Below are 27,511 nucleotides of genomic sequence, written 5' to 3'. Positions count from 1 at the left end.
AGGAAGGTTGAAAATAGTTGATAATTTTGGAAGGTTTAGAAAGAGAATGTGTTCGATTCCTACTGGTTTGCAGGCGTTGATTTCGACGGCAATTCAATGTAGAGGGGGCCGTATCCATACACTGCGCACCCTCTGCGCACTTTAGCATTTCTAGGACGGCAGAGCAGAATCAGCCAACAGGCAATAGCTATCAAAATTTCTTCCTTAATTTCAACGATTGTCTGTCAGCAGATACCCATTTCCGATCCTGTACAGAGATCATTGAAAACCATTTCCCAGTTTCCTCTTCCTCAAAACGCTTGTCACCAGAGAGGTTTGTTGACTAAATTTTCACTCTCTGACTCTCATTTTGTTCATTTCGCAATTTCAGTGGTTCTGATAATCGGTTTTTGTCATATGGTGCATTTGCAGTGGGAAAAAAAAATTGTGGTGAAGATGGGGAAGAAGAGGATAATGCTACCAGTGGAGGAAGTGGACATATCTGCGGTGAAATATGAGAATGAAGTCATCAAAGGTTATGATTTGTTTTTGGGCAGATTCTGGGGATTTTCTCAGTGCTATTTACTTTTCACTAGTGAATTCATTGAAGTTGATTCTGGGTTTTGGTTTGACAGCTCCACATTTGACTGGGTTCTTGTTGAAGTTGTTTGTTAAGATAATTGAAGCTCCATTGCTTGGTTCTTTGATCGTATATTTGATGAAGAAGGAGAATAGGATGGTTGAGGTGTGTTGTGTGGATGTTCTGTGGGTTTTTTTTTTTTTTTTTTGCATTTTTTGGTGCTGATTGTGAGGGGACTGATAATGTTTGTGTTTTCTACAGTTGTTGCGGAACACTGTGATTCCTGAGGCACCCATGTTTAAACCTGAGTTTCCTCCACAAGGTCCCTTTTTCATTTTTCTTTTTTTAATTTTAATTTTATACTTGGAGTTTCAATTTGAATTCCTGATTGGGTTACTCAGTTTTCTCTTGTTATCCTTGTTGGGCTTGGAGAGAAAATCAAACGGTAAATTCTTCTATATGATTGGGAAAAGGACTCTGTGTAACGTGTTTTAAGCATTTTAGTTTCTTTAGTCTCGATTTTTCTGAGGGAAAGGAATGGAAAATGCTGAAATTTCTCAAGTACAAAGTCATTTCTTAATGTTTTTCAGGATTTTACCCTCCCTCTCCTTGTTCTTTTGAGATTCAAATGGAACCCAATTTATTAATTTGGAAGAAAGTTATGGGTCTTCTTTTTTTTTTTTTTTCCTCCTTTTTCCCTTCCCTTATCATTTTTGGCTTCTAATATTATCTGACCTTTTCAAGGTGATATATTGAAAGACTAGACTAGCATTTTGATCCAAAAAGACAAACCATTTATAAAGCTTAATAAGAAAGGGGAATTCCTTGCTAGACTGGAAGTTGCTTTTTTGAAATGCTATGTGAATTTTGTTTATAACTCATACATAAATAGAATGGATGGCTGTTTTATTGGCTTTATGATGCTTTCAGTGGCATGCAGTTGAAGGGGCTTTATCCCCTGAATTTCTGGGGAGTTATGCTGCAATCAAATAATGAACTTTGACTTTCAAACTGGTATTATAACAAGTGTATGAATGGATGATCTTGCCCATATGTATTAGGTCCTTCAGTTTATTCATTTGTTACTTGAATAAGTTGACCTCCCTTCTTTGGTGGGTGAAGGACTGAGAAGACAAGCTTTTTTAGCTTCTTTCATCTGCAGAAATGAATGCCTAGTCCTTATGTTTGCATATATTATTTCTTTTGAATCTCTAATCAGTTAAGTGAGCCACTATTATACTCATCTAGGTTAGAAAATCTTCTAAGAAGATATGCCCAATAGGACTGTTACGTGCAGCAATATAAGTGTGAGGAAAGAAGGGGATGAAGTAATCTTAGAGAAATTTGAAATCAGGGACAGGATTGTGGAACTACGTGTCAAACGTATTGCTTGAACTTGTGTTTATAAAAAATGTTCCCTTTATATATGAAATTGACCCATTTATTTGGATTTTCAAATTTAGAACCTGAACCTGGTGTAATCATCATGGAAGAAGATGGAAAGCCAGAAGACCGAGTTGAATCAGCCTTGAAGTGTCTTCCACATTATGATCCTGCTAGTCTCTGGAATGCTGATTCATCTCCATTCCGATACTGGAAGATACGTGATTATGCACATGCTTATCGGTCTAGGCTTGCAACCCCTTCTATGGTAAGTGTTGCTAATGGTTGCTAGGCTTTCTGCTTCATCTTAATCAAATTAGAAAGGAAGAATACCAATTTCAGTTTATAGGTTGCAGAGCACTTCATCTCAGTTATGGAAGAGTTCAGAAATAAGAAGCCCCCAGCACCATTATTGGTTTCTTTTGATGCTGAGGACCTAAGAAAGCAAGCTGCAGCTTCTACACAAAGGTTTCAGGAAGGTATTGCTGAATTGTATGTAGATATTTACATTAATGCTGTTACTTCAAGCTCACTAAGTGTAAGGAATTACTTTACATCTGAACAGAGCTATCATGTATGATTATATTAACTGCAGATGGGTTAAGACTCTGAAACTCACCTAAAGCACATATGGGCATTGGTTTTGCAGGAAATCCCTTATCTATCTTGGACGGTATTTTTGTGGCAATCAAGGATGATATAGATTGCTTACCTCATCCTTCTAAGGGTAAAATTATTGTGAATGTTTTCCTAATTTTCTAATTAAACTCTCTTTAGGACTTGGCCAATTTAGCTCAGCAATCTATGACAACAGGTGCAACAATATGGATGCACGAGGTTCGTCCTGTTGAAAAGGATGCAGTTAGCGTTTCAAGACTGCGTAGCTGTGGTGTTATTTTTGTGGGGAAGGCAAATATGCATGAGTTGGGCCTGGGAACCAGTGGAAATAATCCAAATTATGGGTAAATGTTTCTTTAGGAGCTAACTGACATTAAAACAAGCATGTATATCAGTTTTTAATATGGATACCAGGTTTGACACCAAAACCATCAGCTAAATTAGGAAATAGTACTTGCAGTTATCAGTAGTCAAGTGTCTGACAGACACTAAGAGGAGAAAAAACTGGTGCTGCTATTAATTGCTGAGCAATAGTCTGTTGTCTTTGTGTTCAAAATATTTTATTAGGTTCACAGTTCTGGTTTTAAGGCTTTCAAATGCATTGAGAGGTGATCCGTTGGGCACTATGTCATCCTATTCATTTCTTTATTACTGGTATGAGCCACATAATTATTAAATTATATTTTTGAAATATAAAAGATGAATTATGGAGTAAAAGAGGCAAAATATTTCCTTCTGGTCTTAGCATCTACACATTGATTGGGCTCGCAACCTGAACTTTTTATTATTTTTATTTTTGGTTTGCTTTTTTATTGTGATCAAATAAATACGTAGGTAATAACTATATTACGTGTTGGATCTAGACACCAATATGTTTGTTATGGGATCAGATTTTGCAGCATGGGTTTCTTTGTCAAGATTTTGATAGATCAGTTTTTTTCGAACCGTTCTGTGTGGTTATCATCATTCCATATACCTCCACCCAGTTTTTTTTTTTTTTTTTTTAAATTGTCTTCCTTGATTGATTCAAAATGTTGATCAATGTTCATAAATTGCTCCTTGTTGCAGAACAACAAGAAACCCCCATGCACCAGAAAGGTATACTGGTGGATCTTCCTCAGGCCCAGCAGCACTTGTAGCTTCCGGACTATGTTCAGCTGCACTGGGAACTGATGGTGGAGGTTGTATATATAAAACATGTTAGACCTATAATTGTCTTTCTTTTGTTCCAAGATGCCATCTAATCTCTTATTTATTACTCATGCCAAAAGACAGGTTCAGTTCGTATTCCTTCTTCACTTTGTGGTGTAGTGGGCTTGAAAACAACATATGGACGGACTTCTATGATAGGGTAAAATATTGAACCACAGGTCCTAGCATCAATGTACATTGTGGTGTATCTGGAGGAAGTGTAATGGGAGATTTTGAGAATGCCTACCTTGCTTTTTTGATCTTCAAAGATGTTAACTTTAAAAATTCCTTGTCTCTTGCAAAGTCTCTTCAAGCTCCACAATCAACCTTTCCCCTTTTGGTTTCTTTAGTTCCCATCTGAATAACCCTTTTATAACAAAATACAGAGAGGATTATGATTTTGCCATGGTTATTATATGCAGTTCCCTTTATTATCAAAGAATTTAATTTACTAAACTTAGGTCTAAAATTACGGTGGATTTATATATATATATATATATCTTTTTATGATCTTGGAGATTCCTATTTTTCCAGGTCAATATGTGATTCTGGGACTGTGGAAATTATAGGCCCCATTGCATCAATGGTTGAGGATGTCATGCTAGTGTAAGTGATACATCATTACTTGGATTACATTTTATTCTATCTTCCTCAATCATCATGTGGCTAAATTCTCACCTTCAGTTGCATACCTTAGAATGATAATTATTTTCATTATCTTTCTAACGTATATCCAGTTATGTTTTTTTATACATCATGAATTGGCTTAGCTATAGGTAAAGTTTTTAGCACATTAATCAGAGTGAATTTTGTCGATCTTATTAAGGCACATATACATGGCGTATCTTTTTAGCTATTATTCCTATTCTTTTGAGTTACTTAAAGTCATTATATAAAAATATGATTCAGGACTGTAAAACTTCCAGTACTGTAGAAGTTTCTCTTTGTTGGATAATAAGATGAGAGATCAAAGGAGACAAAAGAAAAGGAAAGAAGAAAAAAATAATCCTTAGCAATCACACAAAGGCTTCTAGGAAATCAAACCTTGCATTTCCCAAACAATCACACCTAGGATGAAGACAATAATACCTTCAAAGGAAGCATGATAGATGCTGAAATCCCTTATTAAAGTTCTGGTTCTTCTAGTTTTGGGACTTGAACCTCAAACCTCCCCAACCCTTTACCACTTGAGCTAGGCCCCAAGGGCAATGGATATCCTTATCTTTTACCCTATCTTAGCCCAAGGATCAGTTAGAGCTCTCTTGGCTTGGGATATCAAAGGAAAGAATGATTAATCTACCATATAAGTAGAATACTTTGAGGTGCTAATTTGTGCTACTCAGGTTTAATGTGTCATTGCTTGGCCCTGGTATTCTGATAGAAAATTGAGAGATGGCTTGCTCAGCTACAAGCTCCAACTGGTATCAGAATATGACTTTCCTCCTTACTAAGTCTACAAAATGGCTTTTATTGCTTGCTGAATTTAATATCACCGTCACATGTTTTCACCTCAAGCAATTGAAAGACTAGTGCTGACTGCTGAATAATATACTAGTTCAATTTTCGGGCAGCATGAATCCCTATTTGGTAACTCTTTGGTGAGTTCCTCAAATTGAGTATCATTGAAGCATTGGATGAGTAGTACCACAGAAACTTTTTGAAATAGAGACTTTTAGAAAACAGAATGTACAGAAGAATATAAACTTTATACAACAAGAAACTTCCAACAAGGGAAACTTTCTATATTCTAAAAGGAAAACTTCCTATTTTCTAAGTAAGACCTAACTAGCCCACTACTAACTGTGACTCTGTAATTTTCTCTTCCTTGTTATGAATAAAACATAAGGGGCTTATCCTCTTTATATGGATTTGCTTGCCCATTTAAAGTTCAGTTCAGAAATTTAGGAAGCCAATAGGCAGGCCAAAAAGAAGCTACCGCCTTCATTGACTTTGTTGAGGACTTATGCTCCCTCCCTTGGGATTCCATTGATTCTTTTTCCTCTGTTTCCTTGTTTCGTACAATTCTTCTAGTTTGAAGGTTTTCTAGGTTCCCTTTATACAACACTGCTAGTCTCTTACAGAAGAAAGAAAAAAAGGGTTTAAGCTCTGCTTCTAGAGTTGTGTTTAATAGTTTTTGGACTTTTGGTGCATGAATAAAATTGTATTGGTGATGATGAACTTTATGTTTAACCTATAGTGATTATATCTAAGGCAAAAGAAAAATGAAAAGGGAGAAACTAAAGGAACTTGGTGATCATTACCCATTAGGAGACATTGACCTTATATTTCCTTGACTTGATCTGATATTGTTGCTTTCTTCAGGTATGCAGCCATCTTGGGCTCCTCTCCTGCTGATAGAATCTGTTCAAAACCGGTAATTTTTAATCTTATTGTGTCCAGAAATTACTCACATATACCTGTAACATTTAGATCAATAACTATTTATTTACTTTCTCTTGCTCTTAAGGGTTTGTTTTATTGATATAAAACCTTGAAATAAACTTGGGAGCTCAATCTGTTGTCAATTAAAAGATTAACTGTTTCCATCCAAAAATCTGACAACCTAAATGATAGTTAGGGACAGAAAATCTCCTCTAGTGTACCATACCAAACAGAAGTCTTTTACCATTCTGAACATTTGTAATCCTGGTGAAGTGCTTTGTATGTTTGGTTCAAGTAATTATTAATAATATAAGGCTCTTGATTTTCCCCATAAAGGTATTAAAACCATTTTGTGGCCGTCTTTTTATTTTTTACTTTTTAAGAATTATACAGGGAAAAGAACGGACAGACAAATAACTTATTACTATCTTATAATAGAGAAAGAATAACCTAGATTGCACAAAGACTGTGGCTGATCACTTTCCTTCTGATGTTATGCTTTGTATTGGTGAGAAGAAAAAAGTTTTCTTTTCTAGTAGAAAACAAGAGATTTTTTATGCCTTTTGTCTTCAACATTACATTGCTTTGATGGTGAAAGAGTGAGAAGATTGCTTATCTTTTCTTTGTGTTTCAGCGATAAGGACAAAAGCGGAGACAAAATATATATTCATAATTATAAGTTAGTTTGCCAAGTGACTTGGCTGTAAGAAGATTTTTCCCAAAGCCGTTGCTGTGATATCAAGAGAAAAGGATAACAACCAATAGTTTTTATTGAATCATATTTCATAAACTAGCTAATGACCTTTTGTATGGATAGTGACGTATTGTGCTGATGAAGGTGCCAATAAACAGTAAGTTGTCTTTATATTTTTGGAAATGCAGAATCAGGAAGTAATCTCCTAAAATGAACTATAACATTAAATTGCAGTACAAGAAGATTTAAGTTTATTGACTATGTAATTCTTTAAAATGAAGTGTGGCACAATTTATTGTAGTTTTTGCCATGCATCTCAGATTTTTCAGAGACTTCAACAGCACCACTCTGCCCATTCTGTGATCATAGTGATAAAATCCTCACTTATAACAATATTATCTTCTTTTTTCTTGATTTCATTTTAATTTGAATCCAACAGTTCTTTTTCATCCTAATCTGCAACACATGATTGATGGATATTCCACTGGTGGGATTTGTTTTACACTTACTATTACTAAAACCCATATAAAATTGTTATCATGTGTGGAATTCCTCTAAATGTCTAATTATTTCTTCACATCTGGTTGGAGTTATGCTAGTTAGAACCCATGCACTCTTATGTTCAGGTACATTTTGAAGGCTATTTCTTCTTCAGTATAACAAAGTACCCACATCCCATATAAATAGACTATCAATCAGTATTCTCTTTTTGATTAGGCACCTCCTTGTTTGCCAAATTTATCATCATCTGAAAGCTTGAATGTGATGGGAACACTGCGCCTGGGGAAGTACACACAGGTGATCACCCCATCCTTTCTTGGGATCAAAGTCAATATTCTCAGATCTCAAAGTTTATTCAATCAATCTATTACTTTTCTCCTGCAGTGGTTTAATGATGTATACTCAACTGATATCTCTGATAAGTGTGAGGATGTGCTCAATATGCTATCCAAAAACCATGGGTGCAAAGTAAGTCCATCATTGTTATCATGGTATTTCTTACTTTTCTCACTTCTCATGCTTCTGTTTTTAGAAATTTTGATTTCAGGATTAATTTTTCCATATAATGGTTCAAGGTAACAGAGATTATAATACCAGAACTGAACGAGATGCGCAATGCTCATATTGTTTCAATTGGCTCTGAATCAGTATCTTCATTAAATCCTCATTGTTATGATGGGTATGTTTCTCTGCCTTCGCACGAGGTGCTTTGTGAGATAGGTATAGAATTTGTTGCACCTGAATATCCTTCAAATGACCATGAGTGCTACATAATTAACACTGTTACCATTCTTAACTTAAAAAATCTTGTTATACTATGCAAATAACATTGTTACCCTTCTTTTAACTTTTTAGTATTTGTATATAGCTAGGATTGATAGCTTCTTTCATTTCTTTCATTTCTTTTTGGGTGTAGGAAAATATCGAAAATGACATTGGATACACGCACTAATCTGGCACTATTTAGGACATTCGCTGCATCAGATTATGTTGCTGCCCAATGTCTGAGGTGAGGCAAAATATCATTAAATCAAGTCTGAATTTGATTTTGGGATATGTCTACATGTTCATATTTATTGAAGTTTGTCATGTTTATAGCTAAAGCTTCTGATATCTTATCAATAATTCTTTTTCATATTGAAACCAAATTTATAACCTAATTCAACTATACTAAAATAATTTTTGCCATATCAAAAATGTTTTTTAACAAAAGTTATAGTAGTATAGCGGCTTTAGGTGTCATCCACTAGAATGGCATATTTTCATCAATTAAGGCTTGAATGGGATGAAAAGAAATGAATATGATCAATTGAAAATAGATTGAAAATTCATGATAAAATGAAAATGGTGATGAGTTCAAATTGGGAAGAAAAATTCAGTATAAAACAATCAAATGCTGAAAGAAGATTAATATGAAAAAGCTCTTAGAGTTAGGATTCTCTAAAGAAAGTCTCTATGGTTATAAGGTGTTGAGATTTACTATTCATCTAGTTAGATTGAAAAAATAAATTCTCATCTAAACCGATTTTAGATGTCTTTAAGTCTAGATCAATTTTTTCTTCAAATTAGGGGATTTAATCCAAAGGATCAATTCAAACCATACATTCAATCCATCTTGGAGCATCTTTCAATGATTCATACAATGCAACTATTCAATTTCATTGAATCTAGGTTTAGGAATTTAATGAATCTACTTAGTTTGCATTATAGTAGTCATTTAAGAAAATTTGAAGAGAAAAATTCTCAAAATTCAATCAATCAATCAATCAATTGGATCAACATATCTTGTCAAATCAAACTTTATTTCCCTAAAATCTAAATCACCATAGATCTCACCTCTAGATTCTCCTTCCTTCAAGAAGAATGATATCTAGTCAGTCATGATTGGATATTTAACCTCACAAGACATGTTTAGCTAGTGAGCGAATGAACGAAAATGAAAAAAAAAAAATTGTATTTGATCAAAAGATCCAAAAGTTCCAAATGAGAGTCTCAAACTCCTATTTACACCCCATGTCATCATCCTAAAGATCATCTAGAATCCTCCTTTAAAATCAAAGGCTACAATTTGAGTTATAATCAAATCTTGCATAAGAACTTCGAGTTTTGCATGGGTATGTGAAATTGATAAGTGACACATGAAATGAATTCCAAAAGCCTGTAGATTAACACTTTTCTGGTCATGTTCGCATGGGCATGCGAACTTGAATTTCTCCATGTGAAAATTGCATAGAAAGCAAAAGGCCATGCGAGATCTAAACTGGTTGGCAGGGCTATGTGAAACTTCATATAACATGTGAAATTTAGCCACAACAACTCTTTAGAAATGCACCCTTGCTGGTCCAATTGGCATGGGTATGCAAACTTGACTCTTCCATGCAAAAACTTTGTGCCAAAAGTTCCAAAATCACTCCTTAGCATACAAAATCTGCATACTTCTCTTCCATGGCCAAGTAACTATTCCTTAAAAGCTTAAATCTTCATAGCTAAACTCATCCTCATTCAAATGGAGCATTCATCTCATCCTTGTAAATTTCACAACTTAACCATATTCTCACATCATGGCAAACATAAGCCACCTTGAATTGGTGAATAAAACATTGTCATTTACAGCCCATTCATTGTCTTCTTTCCTTATCTTTATTGATTGCCAACTTGACTCCCATTCTTTTCATGAGCTTATCTCCCTTATTGTACAAATTATCATCAATTGTACCTTAAAATTCCATCCACAACTCAAAAAAACCGTTAGTAGCATTGCAAGAGTGCAAGTATGCTAATTTAGTGTTTAAGGCATAATTACTACTCAAAATATGTGAAACTCATGACAATTATTGTCTAAAATATGCTCTTTTTGAGTAGTAATCAATATCCCAATAGAGATTTGATGCATTCTATGGTTTATACACTCCCAAATAAAACTTGCATGCATGACCCCCTCAGTATTGACAATGTCTCTGGAAGAGGCTATATGACTGGAATTTATTTAGTGTAAGATATGGATTTTTAATGCTAAGCACTTTTTTAATTTTCTTCAATTTATGCAGGAGAAGGCTAATGTACTACCACATGGAGATTTTCAAGAATGTTGATATCATAGTGACCCCAACAACTGGGTACGATTAGCTTAGTAATAGTGGAATTGTAGGTGTTGACCTACATATTAGTTTCTGTTCACTGCATTCTATGATTGGTTCCTCTTTAGTTATTTTTATTCTTTTTAATTGTATTTGGCAGTCATTGATTCCATTATCTTTATTGTTATTATTATTATTATTATTATTAGACTACAACTACTACTGCTACTACTACTCCTTATTTAGAAGCAAGCTATCATGTCTTACTTAACTCCTTATTTACTAGGTATTATTACTTTATTAATTGTGCATTTGCATGGATAGAAGTATATTAGAATCTCTCACTTGGGCACCTACTAACATGAGATAATGTCTTTTTTTTGCACAACAGTATGACGGCACCTATAATATCCCCTAGTGCTCTTAAATTTGGGGAATCAAATCTTCAGGTTGGAGGTCAGTTGTTTCCTTTTGCAGCTTGCACTTAGAGAGTTATCTTCTCCTTTTATCTTGCCACAAGAAATCGCCTTTTACTTTACCTTTTAATAATGAAGATACATGAAGTGAAAATGATATACATCTAATTTGCATGACACTACCTGTTTCCTGGAGATATATTGCCTTATCATTGGAAAGTAAGGGTTTTAGTTGTTTTATCCAGGGGAAAGTGCTTCTTGTTAAAGAACAAGGAATAAGAAAAAAGGATGTGTTTTTCTCTTCTTTCATTTTGTTCTTAATTAAATAGAAAATAATAATCTGAAGTAAAAATATTACATACTGAACCCTATAATAACCCTAACACTTAAAAGTACAATAATACCCCTACAAATTATTTTTAACAATCCCCCTCAAGTTGGAGCATAGAAATTTTCAATGCCTAACTTGGAATAAAAAGATCACTAACATAAGAAATAATCACATCACCTCAATATGTTTAATGCACTCATGAAACATTGGATTACTTGGAATATATGTAGCAACTTGATTATCACAAGACATAACCATAAGCTTCTTAGTTTCAACACTGAGTTCTTTCATAAGGTTTTGTATCCACGTGAACTCACAAGCAGCATGATTCTCTACTTTAGAACTAAATCTAACCATAACATCTTGCATTTTACTTTTCCATGTTACCAAATTACCTCCCACAAAAGTGCAATACTCATTAGTAGATCGTTTATTAGATAAAAAATCAGCTTAATGAGCATCTGAACAAGTGACAATGTCAACTTCAATTTTCTTATAGAAAATACTCATTCTACCTATTTCTTTAAAACATTCAAGAGTACAACAAATTGGATCCTAGTACACTTGCTTAGGACACTCCGTATATTGACTAACAATACTCACATCAAAGATAATATCAGGATGTGTCACGATCAAATATGTGAATTTTCCAACAAGACTTCTATGCCTTCTTGTATCAGCAAATTCTACACTATCTACTCTAACTACGCATTAGGATCCATGGGTGCATTATATGTTTAAATCCTAATATACTAGTCTCATAAATCTTACACATTTCTCTGAGACAAAACCAATGGGGCAACATCTAACCAACTTAGATCTTTAATTTGAAAAGTATTTTTCAACTCTGTTTTCTCCTCTTCAATCTCATACGAATCATTACTAGATACAAGTATATCATCAACGTAAATAATTAAAGCCTTCATTCCTAACCCATGCATTCTTTACAAAGATTGAGTCATTTGAGTTACATCTAGAAAAAACAAGAGAGATCAACACTCCACTATGTTTATCAAACCATGCTTGAGGGGATTGCTTCAATCTATATATGGCTTTCTTCAACCTACACACCTTCCTTAGCTTCCCCAATGCAAAAAACTTGGGTGGTTGCTTGATTAGCACTCAAAACTAGTGTTTTTCCATATATAAAAATAAGTTTTTGAATAATGTTTGAGTGCAAATCATTATCTTTTAGCTTAAATATGTGCTAAGCCCTAAATTGAGGACTAATGTTTACATCTAGTGAAGAATGCAATGAAAAAAAAGAATTTTGATATATAAAAGTGTATTTCGACACCACTTTGATACATGGGAGCAGAGTCAATCTGGATATAGTGAGTTTAGGGTGTTATCAAAATGAATTTCGATACTAGACGACACATAATTTGATACCAGGATACATATCATTTCGATCCAATTTTGATACAAGAAATGCATTTCGATACCCATTTCAATACCCTAGTGAGGTATTGAAATCACCAACCTCAAACCTTACAGAGATCCAATGAGTTTAGGAGTTTATTGAAATGGATTTCAACACCATTTTGATACAAGAGATGAATTTCGATACCCATTTTGATACAGTGGTGGTATCTAAATTTTCCTGTAAAAGCATTCCAAAGATACAAAAAGTTTGAAGGTCTATCGAAATGAATTTCAATACATTGTTGTTGAAAGAGAGAGAGAGAAAACCTTAATTCTCATTCATATGATTAACTTCTTACAATAGAGAAATATATAAACAAGGCTAGGTTGAACTAACTACCATATATGTGACCTATATTAAGAAAGGAAAGAAAGATTGTACACTATAAATACATTATATTCAACACTCTCCCTCAAGCTAGAGCATATATGTCATATGCACCAAGCTTGTTACAAATGTATTTAATCCTAAGACCTCTGAGAGATTTAGTGAAGATGTCTGCTAGTTGATCATTTGAATTAACAAAACTTGTAGCAACACACCCTGGTGCGATCTTCTCTCTAATGAAGTGACAGTCAACTTCAATATGCTTGGTCTTTTCATGAAAGACTGGATTGGATGCAATATGTAATGCGGCCTGATTGTCACAGACTAGTTTTATCTGTTCATCTTTTCCAAATCTCAATTCCTAAAGGAGTTGCCTCAACCATATGAGTTCACATGTTACTAAAGTCATAGCTCGATACTCAGCTTCTGCGCTTGATCTGGCCACTACATCTTGTTTCTTACTCTTCTAGGATATTAAGTTACCTCCAATAAAAACACAATACCCTGAGGTGGAACGCCTATCTGAGGGTGAACCAGCCCAGTCTACATCTGTGTAACCAACAATTTGGGTATGGCCCCTGTCTTCATACAACATAACTTGGCCTGGTGTTCCTTTAATATATCGAAGAATGAGGATCACAACATCCCAATGGTTGTCACATGGTGACTGTAGAAATTAACTAACCACACTCACAGGAAAAGAGATGTCTGGCCGAGTGATGGTGAGGTAGTTCAGTTTGCCTACAAGTCGTCGATATCTTCCAAGATCTCTTAGAGGCTCCCCCTATCCTGGTACAAGTTTGACATTTGGATCCATAGGAGTGTCAACAGGTTTACATTCTAACATACCCGTTTCTTCCAAGATGTCTAAGGCATACTTCCTTTGTGACATAACCACACCTGAACTGGATTGAGCTATTTCAAGTCCCAGAAAGTACTTGAGTTTGCCCAAGTCTTTGGTTTGAAAGTGGTTGAAAATGTGTTGCTTTAGTCTTTGGATACCCTCCTGATCACTGCTTGTAATGACAATGTCATCCACATAAACTACCAAATAGATGCATTGGCTCGAAGAGTTATGATGATAGAAAACTGAATGATCTGCTTCACTCCGAAGCATTCCAAACTCTTGAACAACTGAACTAAAACGCCCAAACCATGCCCAAGGAGACTGTTTCAAGCCATATAAAGAGCGGCGTAACTTGCACACTAAACCAGACTCCCTCTAAGCAAAAAAACCAGATGGTTGCTCCATATACACTTCCTCGAGAAGTTCACCATGAAGGAAAGCATTCTTAATATCCAATTGATAAAGTGGCCAATGACACATAGCTACCATGGAGAGAAATAAGCGAACAGAAGCAATCTTGGCAACAGGAGAGAATGTGTCTCCATAGTCATAACCATAAATCTGAGTATAACCTTTAGCAACCAAGCGGGCCTCAAGGCGATCAACCTGACCATCAAGACCAACTTTAACAGTGTAGACCCAACGACATCCAATTGTAGATTTACCAGGAGGTAAAGAAACAAGATCCCATGTGTCATTGGAGTGTAGAGTAGTCATTTCATCAACCATTGTCTGTCGCCACCCAGGATGAGAAAGTGCCTCACTAGTGCTCTTAGGAAGAGAAATAGAGGATAAAGTAGAGACAAAGGCAAAATAGGATAAAGATAATCGATGGTAGCTCAAAAAATTATAAATAGGATGAGGATTACGAGTAGATCGATTACCTTTCCGAAGAGCAATAGGCAAATGGTCAGTAGATGACAGGGTTGGGGTAGGAGAAATCGATGGGACAGGAGGTGAGTCATCAGGTACCTCAGCTGAAGAGAGAGAAGGAGCAACAGCACGATGTCGACGATGATAAACCTGAAGAGGACGAGAGAGCGCATCTGAAGGGTGGGATATATAAGGAAGTGGCAATACTTCAGAAATGGGAAGAGATTCAGAGGATGAGAAGAATGGAGAGTCCTCAAAGAAGGTGACATCAGTAGAGAGAAAATAACGATGAGTATTAGGGGAATATCAACGATAACCCTTCTGAAGTCGAGAGTATCCCAAGAAGATGCATTTCGTAACCTTGGCGGAGAGCTTGTCCTGTCCAGGTGTGAGAGTATGAACAAAACAAGTATAGCCAAAGACACGAGGAGGAATGGAATAAAGAGGTTGGGTAGGAAAAAGGAGGGAATGAGGGATTTGGTCATGTAATATAGATGAGGGCATACGATTAATCAAGTAACAGTCTGTAAGAATAGCATCCCCCTAAAAACGAAAAGGAACATGACTAGAGAAGGAGGGTATGAGCTGTCTCAACAAGATGTCGATTTTTATGTTCAGCAACCCCATTTTGTTGAGGAGTATGAGCACAAGATGACGGATGGAGGATCCCATGTTGGAACATAAAAGAAGTAAAGGGTATAAAAAAATATTCCCGAGCATTGTCATTGCGTAACACTCAAATAGAAACATTGAATTGTGTTTGGATTTCAGCATAAAAATTTTGGAAAATAGAGAATAAATCAACTCGATTTTTCATCAAAAATAACCAAGTACATCTTGAATAGTCATCAATGAAAGTGACAAAATATTGAAATCCTAAAATAGACGCGGTCCGACACAGACCCCAAACATCAGTGTGGACAAGTTCAAAAGGAGACTTTGCCCGATTATTCAAATGCTTTGGGAACGAGACACGAGTATGTTTCCCAAGCTGATACGACTCACACGCAAGCGACGACAAAGTGGAAAAACGAGGGACCATCTTCTAGAACTTGGAGAGAATAGGATGACCCAGACGACTATGAATGAGAAGAGAAGCATCGGTGGAAATGCAAGCTGCAGGAGATGAAGGTGATGTGAGGTGATAGAGTCCTTGAGACTCACGCCTTATGCCAATCGTCTTCCCCATACTTCGGTCCTGCAAGATCACAGATTTATCAGAAAAAGTGATAGAACAGTTAAGAGTGCGAGTTATTTTGCTGATGGAAATAAGATTAAATGGACACTTAAGGGCATAAAGGACAGAATGGAGAGGTAGGGAAGGGGGAGGATGAGCCAAACCAATACCTTTAGCCATAGTTTGGGAACCATTAGCTAAAGTAACAGTAGGTAAGGCAAAGGTAGTAGTAATAGAGGAGAAAAGGTGTTTATTACCAGAGATATGATCAGATGCTCCAAAATCTAGAATCCATGGGCCAAGAGAAGGAGACTGAGTAAAGTAGATAGAGACATTACCGATCTGGGCAACAGAAGTAACAGAAGCTTATGTGGCTGCCTGATGTCGGAGATTGGCATCATAATCACTACCAATAAGGGTGATACTCTGAGATGTGGAGCTCGCAGTGGAATCAAGTCGAGATAGCAGAGGATCAGATGACTGAGCAATGTGGGCAGTGCGAAGAGGCTGTCCATGTAACTGATAGCAACGATCTCGAGTGTAACCAAGCTTATTACATTAGGTACACTGAGGACGTTGTCCTCGACCCCGATTGCCACTACGTCCTCCTCGAGAGTTAGTTTGAGAGGCTAACACAAATGAATTTGAAGGACCATTAGTCGACAAGGTCTGAGTAGAGGAGAGGCGTAAGAGACGAGCGAACACATCATCCAATGATGGTATTGATGGACTAGCAAGAATCTGATCTCGGACAGACTCAAGATCTGGACAGAGACCAATGAGGGTTAATACCATAAAGAACTTGTCAGTCTGTGTTTGTTGAGCTTCAGCACCATTAGTGAAGGGCATCAAAGTAAAGAATTCCTCCTTAAGAGACGCAATCCGGCCAATATAAGTAGACAGATCCATGTCCTGCTGTCTCACATGAACAATATCATAAACCACCTTATAAAATCGTTGAATATCATTCGTGTATAATCCTTTAGTCTGAGTCCAAAATTTAAAGTAGGTTTTGTAGGCACGAAGATGATGTAAAATTTTGGGATCAACAGATTGTCATAATACGCTGCATAATTGTGCATCGATTTTCTTCCATCGCACTTTGTCAACATTAGGTATAGCATCCTCAGGTGTAACAAGATGATCCTCATAACCTTGTCCCATAAACCAAAGTTCCACGGACGCTGACCAGGAGAGATAATTCTCACTACCAATCAATTTTTCCGATGTGATAGTAGGAGATCCAGAGATGACGGATGTAAAATAGGATTTTTAGTCGCCATATCCACTTCACTTGAGATTGAATCACGTTTGGATCGAAAAGAGCCCTAAAGGGAGGTCGGATCACAGCTTTGGAAGAAGAACCTGGTATGTCGGGACCCAAACAAAGGAGAAAAGTGACTGGAGATGAAGAAGAGGCCTTCCCAAGGCACACACAGGTCTCGGCCAAGGAAGGGAGCTGCTGTCGGAGGCTGAAAGAAGACCCGAGGAGGCTGAAATACCAAAAAAAATGGAGAAGCAGGGTTCGAAGAGGACTGACGGAGGCTTAGAAGTGCAAAATGATGTGGGACGAGCCTGCTGGTAGAAACTCGGCACCAAAAAGTGGGCCACGCGCCCTCACGTGCCGGCGCGTGGGATTCAGGCCGCCGGAGAAAAATGGCGCGTGGGAGGCGCGTGGATCGGTTTTTGGCTCTGGTGCTTTGAGAAAGGTGCAGATCTCCTCTTTGCGCTCCTGATGATGTGGTCGATGTCGGAAAATATCGCCGGAAAAAAAAAGTCGTCGGAAAAATGTTGACGGTGATGAGGGTTTTCTGACCACAATATGGCTGACCGGAATGAAACACGGGCACTGGACGGATTCCCGAAATTAATTACATGGGTAAACTAGAAAGAATAAAGTTTTCTCCCTTGGCTCTGATACCATGTTGAAAGAGAGAGAGAGAAAACCTTAATTCTCATTCATATGATTAACTTGTTGCAATAGAGAAATATATATACAAGGCTAGGTTGAACTAACTACCATATATGTGACCTATATTAAGAAAGGAAAGAAAGATTGTACACTATAAATACATTATATTCAACAATTGTGATACCATTTTCATACACGAAGATACATTTTGATACATTTTGATACAATTTTGATACTACACAATACATAAAGATACATTGTGATACATGTCAAAATTAATCCAATACCACATTAGAAGCAAGTCAGAGGTCCAGAAGGTTGGGCATGTGTTGAAATTCATTTCGACACCATTGTGAAGGTATTGAAATTTCCAATACGAGCTACAATTTCCAGAATTTCTCTCCAAGACTTTCCTTATTCGACTCTTTTGCATGTGTTTGGACATTTAAAGACCTTATTCATGTTTTTAGGGTTAGTTTTATATAAATACCATAGATTTCTTTAGGAACAGAGATCAAAGAGAAGAGAGAGAAGTTTTGAGTTTGGATACAATTTTTATAATCATTTGGTTTTCAATAAAATCTCTCATGATTCAGTTTAATTCAATGCATGGTGTTAATCCGAGCATGAGTGGATAAATTCTGTCTCTAGAGATGTAGCAATGAAGGTGGATGATTTAGGAGAGAGAGATGATAAGAAAAGGTGATATCTTTCCATGATAGTAAGTTTCTAATCTTTAAATTTTGTAAGCAAATTTAATTCTTTGCTAGTTCGTCTCTATTAGAGATACATAGGATGCATGATAGGAGTCCTTTGATGAATAAGGGATTGTGATCAATGGCCGACTTGGTGTGATCCTATGTGATTGATAATTGAGGAGAATTTATCAAATGAATATTGGGTTTTAAATGTCTTAAAGATTAAAACTTTTTATCATATTATTTGTTAGAAGACTGTTAGAGGATGGATTTCAAATTTTAAAATATGGTTCCGGACTTAGATGACCTATATTGGTGATTCAATCTTAGAATACCAAAAATTCTTTAACGAATACTTGTTATCCCTCAACCCAAATCAGAAACTGGATTTGTGAAAATCTCCAGATTTAATTATCCTAGTTTTCTCGGTTTATCAATCAAATCACATTTTATATCCAATCAATTTTTCATAAAAATCATTACATGATTTGGTTTGGGAAAAATTAGTTAAATTTTCTGATTCCCTGAGGATGATAACTTGAAATACTACAAGTTATGGTTGTCTTTTCTGTGGTTTTTCTTGACCAAGATCACAACATAATTAGGCTTTAGTATTTTATTTACCACAGAGATTCACAATCATTGCTCCATATAGACTTCTTCCTACAAATCATCATGTAAAAATGTATTTATTATATCAATTTGGTATAAAGGTCAATTCAAATGGACAACTATCAAAATTAGAGAGCCCACTAAATTGAGTTTAGCCACAAGTAAATAAGTCTCAAAGTAATCAATATTGTATATTTGCATATATAACTTAGGAACCAATTACACTTTCAACCTCTCAATAGTATCACCCGAGTGGTATTTTACAACAAAGACCCACCTACAACTAACAATTTTCTTATCTTTGGTAAAGTAGTTAAATCCTATGTCATGGTTATACAAAGTATTAATTTTTTCTTCCATAAAATCTTTCTAACCAAGATGAGAGAAAGCCTCCTAGTGAGTCTTAGTAATAGAAATAGCCAATAGAGAGAGAATGAGAGATTAAAAAGAAGAAGAAAAATGAGTACAATCAAGATATTTAGAAAGATGATATTGACTAATGGTTATCTTACCCTTTCCAAAGACCATTAGGGAGATGAAGATCATATGAAGTCAAAGGGTCAATAGTAGGAACTAAAACTTTGTTAGAAGTTGATAGTTAATGGTGGGTTGATTAGCTAGAGGAACAATCTCAACCATTGCCACCTTCCTTCTCACATATACTGATGCATCTTTACAGATGCCACGACGCCCTCAACATGTGATCAAAAGAAATCCCAAGTATCTTGAGTGATGACACATGTATAGGAGCCATGCAAGTGGTTTATTGAATCGGTCCAAGGGGAGAAAAAGTCAGCTCCGAGAATTGGGATGATTGAGCAACCATGTGCAAGCTAGAACAAGTCCGAGTGGTAGTAGAAGAAATAAAGTAGTTGTTGCAGATTGTTTCATTTATTTCGCATTCTATTTCCGTTATTTGATTTCATTGTAATCATGGACCTTTAGTTTCGACTACACATGCTGAAGGTTCGTTAGGTTGTTTTATTTATAATCCTAGGACATGAATGAGAGGGGAGCATTTTTTTATCCAATTACATTTGTGGTGGTACAATTCTCACCCGAAGAGAATACAAACTTTGTTGCTATTGCTAACTAGCTTTGACTGGGACCTCATCAAGTGGCATCAAAGCCAAGTGCAATGACTACTAACAAAGAATGCATTGAGAATCCGGAGGCAGGACTCGACGGTTTGTAGGTAGGGATGGACCGGATGGAACTTGGCGTTGTTGACAAGTTGCACCACCTTGAGGAGACCACCCGCCTCTTGGAAGCTTTGTTTTCCAACAAGGAGGGTTCTTCCCATAACAACAACCCCAAGGATCGTGACGGTCATTCTCGCAACAACTAGGAGGACAATCGCGATGAGACGGATGGTGGCCAGTCAGTCTTTTAATCCAAGATGGCTAAGCTCAAATTTCCATGGTTTTCCGGGGATGACCTAATAGAATGGTTCAACCACATGGACCAATTCTTTGGGTTTCAAGGCACCACCAACGTGCAGAAAGTTTCATTGGCATCCTTCCATCTCGAGGGTGAAGCCAATCAATGGTGGCAATGGTTACGTCGTGCTTACAAGGAAGGGTGAATGGTGACATGGGAAATTTTTTAAGAAGAGCTATGGGCTTGTTTTGGTCCCCATAAAGTGTGAAGACTTTGTCGAGGCTCTCTCCAGAGTTACACAAGTCGGATCCCTTTGCGATTACCAAAAAGAGTTCGAGAGGCTAGGTAATTGAGTTCATAGCTAGACACAAAAGGCCCTGATAGGAACGTTTATGGGTGGGCTAAAGTCAGAAATCTCAAAAGCTATCTGAATGTTTAAGCTAAGGACACTAAAAGAAGCCATAAACTTGACACGCATGAAAGACGAGCAGCTCATTCGACAAAGAAAATTCGCTCGTCCATCCCTTCCAGCTCGCGCGCTTCCACCCCCAACAAGGACTGCACTTTCTTCTTCAGTAAAGCGATTGACTTGGGACGAAATGCAACGGAGACACGCACAAGGGCTCTGTTTTAACTGCAATGATAGGTTTATGGCGGGACACACGTGCCGGGGACCTCAACTGTTGTTGTTAGAGAGCCATACCGACAACCATGGAATTATTTGTGAGGATGTTACAGAGGAGAATCCGACAAAGGACAAAAAAGAGGAGCTGCCCGAGCCTGAGATCTCTCTCCACACACTAACAGGGTGGTCCACACCCAAGACTATGAGGGATCAAAGCTCATATTGGCAATCAAGATTTGATGGTGCTCATTGATAATGGATCCACACACAATTTCATCAATGCGAAAATGGCAGACAAACTTTAACTCCTAATTATACCTACGGATCCCTTTACTGTGCGTGTGGCTGACGGAAATCAACTCCAATGTAGAGGAAGATTCGAGCAAGTTTGGGTTAACTTGCAAGGTATACCATTTGCATTGACTCTTCATTCGCTACCTCTCACAGGACTTGACCTCGTGTTAGGAGTACAATGGCTTGAACAATTAGGGCCAATGGTTTGTAATTGGCAAAGGATGACCATGGAGTTTCATTGGAAAGATCAAGCACGTAAGCTGCAAGGATCAAATAATCCCACCACATCGGCTTCATTGAAGGTTGTGTCTAAAGAGGTCAACCAAGGGAGTTCAACTTTTGCTATTTACCTTCAAACCATGTACGAGGTAGATAAGCCAACATACATCCAAACATGCAAAAGGCAATCGAGGCTTATACTGATATTTTTTATGAGCCCACGAAGCTACCTCCGACCCATGCAGTGGACCACTGCATTCCACTCAAGGATGGTATTGAGCCCATCAATGTATGGCCTTATAGGTATGCCCATTTTCAAAAGGCTGAAATAGAGAAACAAGTTCATGACATTATTTAAATTGGGGCTTATAAAACCTAGCACTAGCCCTCTTTCTTCACCTGTCTTATTAGTTAAAAAGAAAGATGGGACTTGGCATTTTTGTACTGATTATAAAGCACTTAATGTTGTGACTATTAAAGATAAGTTCCCCATTCCTACAGTTGATGATATGCTTGATGAGCCCCATGGAGTTGCCTATTTTACCAAATTAGATCTAAGGGCAAGATACCTTCATGTGCGAGTTAGTCCCTATGACACTCATAAAACTGCCTTTCATACACATAATGGTCACTATGAATATATGGTCATGCCCTTTGGACTTTATAATGCCCCTTCGACTTTCCAAGCTATTATGAACTCTATTTTTTGACCGTATCTTCGTAAATTCATATTAGTCTTTTTTTTATGATATATTGGTTTATAGCCCCAATTGGACCATGCATCTTGAACATGTTATGAAAGCTTTTGAAATTTTGAGGCAACACCAATTTTTTATTAAAGCCAACAAGTGTGCTTTTGGGCAACAAGAATTGGAGTATATGGGTCACATAGTGACAAACCATGGGGTCAAGGTGGACCAGAGCGAAATTGAGGTAATGGTTAATCGGCCACGACCTAATAATATTTCAGAATTACGTGGGTTTTTGGGTCTTACAGGCTATTATAGGAAGTTCATACGAAACTATGGGCTCCTGGCAAGGCCCCTCACCAACCTATTGAAGAAAGGCCAGTTCGAGTGGAATGATGAGGTCGAGCAGGCCTTCCTTGGGCTCAAATACGCTATGACCACGACACCAATTTTGGCAATGCCGAATTTCAGTGAGCCTTTTACCATCGAGACAGAAGCTTCTAGTGACGGCATTGGAGCAGTATTCACCCAACAAGGCCTACCCATTGTCTTCATGAGCCGAGCATTAGGGGTTACCAAACTTTCTTGCTCTACATATGCCAAAGAAATTTTGGCCATACTCCAGGCGATACAAACGTGGAGACCATATCTGCTCGGTGAAAAGTTCTTCCAGCAAAACCTCAAATACCCATTGGAGCAGCGAATTGTGACCCCAGAACAGCAAAAAAAGGTGGCCAAACTGCAAGGCTACGGCTATGAAATTATTTATTGTCCAGGACGTGAGAATTCAGTTGCGGAAGTGTTGTCTCGTGTACCTGGAGTCCTCTTCTTAATGCCTTATTTGTGTCGCAGGTTGGATTATGGGAAGACATAAAAACGACTACAAAAGACCACCCATATATGGAGCATATACGCAAACAAGCCCAGAATAATCCGGGGAAGTCATGCTGGGCAAGACGGACTGGTTTTCTATAAAACTCGAGTAGTCGTGCCACCCAACACTCCATTGATTAACCAGTTGCTCCAAGAATTCCATGATGCTCGGATAGGAGGTCATTCAGGTGTTTTGAGGACATTCAAACGGTTGGCGCAACAATTTTATTAGCCACCTATGCATCGCACAGTTCAGGAGTATGTTAAATCGTGTGACTTGCCAGAAGAATAAAGTTGACAATCTTTCCCCGGCAAGACTTCTTCAACACAATCAATAATAATACTCTGGTGTTTGCCATTAAAATTAGTTGGTCATCATCACTACTGGCTTTAAAATAAGAGCTTGGCATCTGTATGACACCTTGTTTCAGTTTGGAAACTGAAAGTGAATGTGCTTCTCCACAAGCACACACATATAAAGAAGTTTTAAAATTTTTCTGTTACAAACTAAAAATATTGTTATTTTGTTAATTTGATCTGCCAGGTCTGTGAGCCCTATTAGGTATAGTATGAATAGACAGAGAAAATCAAATTTGATATCAACTACACATCTTATACCAGTGGCAGAGCCACATAAGGCCTCTCTCTGTGTGTGGGTGTGGGGGAGAGAGGGGGTTGTGGGTTTTGGCACAGGCAAGTGCCCCCCTGAAATATGGGAAAAAATGTTGGCACATAGAGGTGATCCTTTTCCCTTGGGTTTGCTTGAAAGCCAAAGTTACCACCAGGTTATGTAATTGATTTGTGGTCTATTTTGCCCACCTGAAATAAATTATCATTCTTTCCCTACTCAACTTATTTTCTGACTCTGCCGCTATCATATACTATAGGGAAGTTCTCACTTATTTCCTTTGGCTTTTTATGTCCCATGCCATTATCCCAGGATAATATGCTTGTGGCCTGAATTTTGTTATGCATCCAAATGTTTATGTGAAACCCATAGTTCACATATCATGATAAACTCATAATATTGAGGCATTGCAAAATGCTAGTCAACTTTTAAAACCTATTCCATTACCAGATATGATGATAATCATTGAATAACATGTATTTTTAACATCATCAGATTACTATGAAGAAATTTGGTTTAGTTTCAAGTTACTATGCTCAAAGTCAGTATCTTATTCTGTGATTTTTTTCCCCCTACTTTTTGTTCTTTTCAAGTGTTCTGGCGCTTGTATTGCCTTTTTGGATTGATGTTTTGGTAAATATGTTGCATGGATATGGTGATAAATCACCATTTAGACACTCTTCAAGCATAGGTTTCTTAGAGGGTAAGGAAGAAAAAATATTTTTAAGATGCCAATAGCTGTCTCCCAAAGTTCACAAAGAAAGAACTCAATGCCTCTCTTGCAATCTTCTAATGGCATACCTGAATTGAAGCACTGAAGGAGCACCAATACCTTGAGAGTACATATGGTGCAAGATGATTCCACAGGAGGATTCTCTGCTGAAGGCATCAAATGATCACAGATCCATGAAATATGTGCTGTAGACCCACTTTCAACCTTGTAAAAGATCTCTATACAAGATGATGAGTGGGTCAGTTCTATCTATAATATGTAGCTAAAATGGTGGAAACTAATTTGAACACCATCAAGATCATGAATTTCTTAGAGAAATGGCAAAAAAGAAGACAACCCCATCAATGGTGCTCACCTGAGCAACTCAAAGTTCTTTGATTCAAATTTATGACTTCTTTGTCCTCAACGAAATCAGAATGCCTAAAATGCTCTTATACTTCTTGAAGATCTAAATTTCAAAATGAGGTTCTTGAAATATATACTCCCTGTTTCTTTCAAATAATATATTATTTTTATGTAATTGAGAGGAAATTGCTTTGTTATTATTTTAGAGGTAATAGATTCTGCAGTCAAATAATAAACTACTTGTGATTCACATATTTTTCCCGTTGAATACTTTTCATGTTTCTGCCATATTTGAAATTGCTGACAGGATTTTGCCTGTTGTTATGACTAGAAGTCTAGGCATATTTTTCTGCAAGGTTCTTGATTCTACTTTTGAAGCAATAGAGTTTGAATTAAGATTTAAATTTAGCTTGATGCATCATGGATGGATGTTTTTAGAAAGAAATTAATGGCATGGATTCTATGCGATTTTTTCTTAAATGTTAAGAAACCTTTCAATTGTGTGTAGTTAGGAACCGATCTCTTTCAATGGTGTAAATTATTATTGAGCCATTTCAATTACTTCTAAATTTCTAATTGTGTGCTATTTTTCTTTTTCAAGCTTTTGCCTCCACTAATGTTATTAATATAATCTTTTCTAGCTTCTATTGCCTATTGGTTTATACCTGCATGTGTTCATCTGTTTCAGGTTACCTCATGCGGTTTGTTGTAGCCGCAAATCTTCTTGGACTTCCTGCCATTTCTGTCCCTGTAAGCACTACAAATCTTTTCCTGCCAGGCTACAGTTACATGGTTATATCCTGTATATGTTTCTTCATATACTCTCAATACCATATGAATTTAAGCTAAAGAAATCCTATCTTCATGTTGTAAAATGGAAATGTGGCCAAGGCTGACTCCTCCCAATCTTCTCTTTTGCATTTGGCAAAAATGGTCCATAGAATTGAAGAGAAGAAATTCAAAAATGAAAATTGCTAATCTTCTTGATTATTTATTTACTAGGTATGAAAGAGAAATGCTATTAGTTGTAAAGAAGAAGGGTAATGGAAAGGATGAGATATTGTTTGGATAGAAACAAAAAAGAAAATAATACCCAGCCCCCCAAATAACTCTTAACTAAAGCAAACACATGCAACTTCAGCAAACAGGCTACTCTTCAATCTGAGGGAATTTGGCTGGTAGGGAAGCATGCAATTCTTGGTCACTGAAGTCCAGAAGGATCTCAAGAAGAAGATCTTGTCTCCCTGCACAGTAAAGAGGACTACCCTTAAAAGTTTTGGAATCCTTTTTCTTGATTGGAAAATATGTGCTGAAAAAAAAATTCTGGAGTCTTTCCTTTGAAAATATATCTGAAATTTTGAACTGGATTTATAAAGGCCCTATTTCCTAATTGGCCACAATGTCCTTTTAGCAAGTGCCCACTAATTATGCTTACCAGACCACATAAATTCTGTTGCTAGAAAACCCCAATAAGAGCTTTGGTCATGCCACCAAACTGCATATCCCTCTTTTCCCTTCTGTTTACTATTATTCATTTCATGTACAGTTTGAAACCCAGTTTTACTAGCTCACTAGTGATGCTGGTATCATGGAATTTATGTCTCTCTGCATGGCAATTTTTCAAATCTAATGACACTTGCCTCGTGTATTCCGTTGTCTTCACAACTCTATATAGTTTTTCATCTCATTTCTTATTAGCTCTAGTATTCTTCTTGGTTTATTTCTGATTTATGATTAAAGATCAAACCAGGACCATTCTCACACTTCAATCATTCTGATGACTACATGATCATCTTTTCTTTGTTTCTTTGCTTATCGTTTCCTCAATATTCAGGTTGGTTATGATAAACAAGGACTTCCAATAGGCTTACAACTCATAGGCCGGCCATGGGGCGAAGCTTCAATTTTGCGATTGGCTTCTGCAGTGGAGGTATCGATTCTCACTTCCCTCTTCACTTCATAAAATAAATAAAAAACAAAAAGGAACAAAAGCAAATGAGAAGAGCATGCTTATAGATCATACCAACTTCTCATTATTTGTTCACAATAGTCTACTGCATCAACAGCATAAATCACTGGGTTTCGCTTTTTTCAGGAACTCTGTGGTGAGCCTAAGAAGAAGCCTGCACAATTTTATGATATCTTGAAAGTGAAATAGGAATCTGCAACACACTTTTGCTGCCTATGACAATTGGTTTCTCCATTACAGCTCCCTCTCTGCATACTTTGAAACGTCTGTTATTGCTTAATAAATGTTGTCATAAGAAGCTACTATGCTTATTTAAACAATACCTGTTTGAAACAATCACTTGTTTATTATCTTATTTCCATTGGGATGGTTAAACCATTTGGATTTAATATATGTATATACATTGGGATACTCTACAGAAATTGAAAAAAAATGTTTCAAGTGTATGAATTGATGGAGGGTATAGTATATTAAAGACCCTTCTGGATAACTTTCCTAATAGGTTAGTGTATGAATTGATGCAAGGTATAGTATAATAAAAATGCTATTCCATTTCCATTTATTTTAGAATAAACAATTTCAATTTGTTTTACATTTCCAAGCAGGGGAAATGAATCCTTTCATACATTTCTATACCAAGGTGTATCAAACATAATAAAGGAAGAGAATTTCAGTTCTTTGATTATAACTTATGAGACTTATAATTTACATTGGACCCCTTCGAATAATTAA

At 36.7% G+C, this 27,511-nt stretch overlaps 1 protein-coding gene across 1 annotated transcript; it reads left to right on the top strand.

Moving 5' to 3' along the window:
- On the top strand, nucleotides 1-27,278 carry LOC100262954 (fatty acid amide hydrolase). The gene is made up of 21 exons (XM_002264155.4): nucleotides 1-313; nucleotides 412-514; nucleotides 615-724; nucleotides 821-881; nucleotides 2,023-2,210; nucleotides 2,292-2,421; nucleotides 2,592-2,669; nucleotides 2,757-2,904; nucleotides 3,629-3,741; nucleotides 3,836-3,911; nucleotides 4,286-4,357; nucleotides 6,074-6,125; nucleotides 7,545-7,625; nucleotides 7,713-7,796; nucleotides 7,904-8,007; nucleotides 8,245-8,337; nucleotides 10,376-10,444; nucleotides 10,797-10,861; nucleotides 25,499-25,560; nucleotides 26,645-26,740; nucleotides 26,906-27,278. The coding sequence occupies exons 2-21, from the start codon at nucleotides 436-438 to the stop codon at nucleotides 26,966-26,968; spliced, it is 1,824 nt and encodes a 607-aa protein (XP_002264191.1). The 5' UTR covers nucleotides 1-313; nucleotides 412-435; the 3' UTR covers nucleotides 26,969-27,278.
- The last annotated feature ends 233 nt before the right edge of the window (nucleotides 27,279-27,511 follow it).

The sequence above is a fragment of the Vitis vinifera genome, chromosome 3, assembly GCF_030704535.1.
Source record: "Vitis vinifera cultivar Pinot Noir 40024 chromosome 3, ASM3070453v1".
Lineage (NCBI taxonomy): Eukaryota > Viridiplantae > Streptophyta > Magnoliopsida > Vitales > Vitaceae > Vitis > Vitis vinifera.
This window is presented reverse-complemented; position numbering and strand designations above follow the sequence as displayed.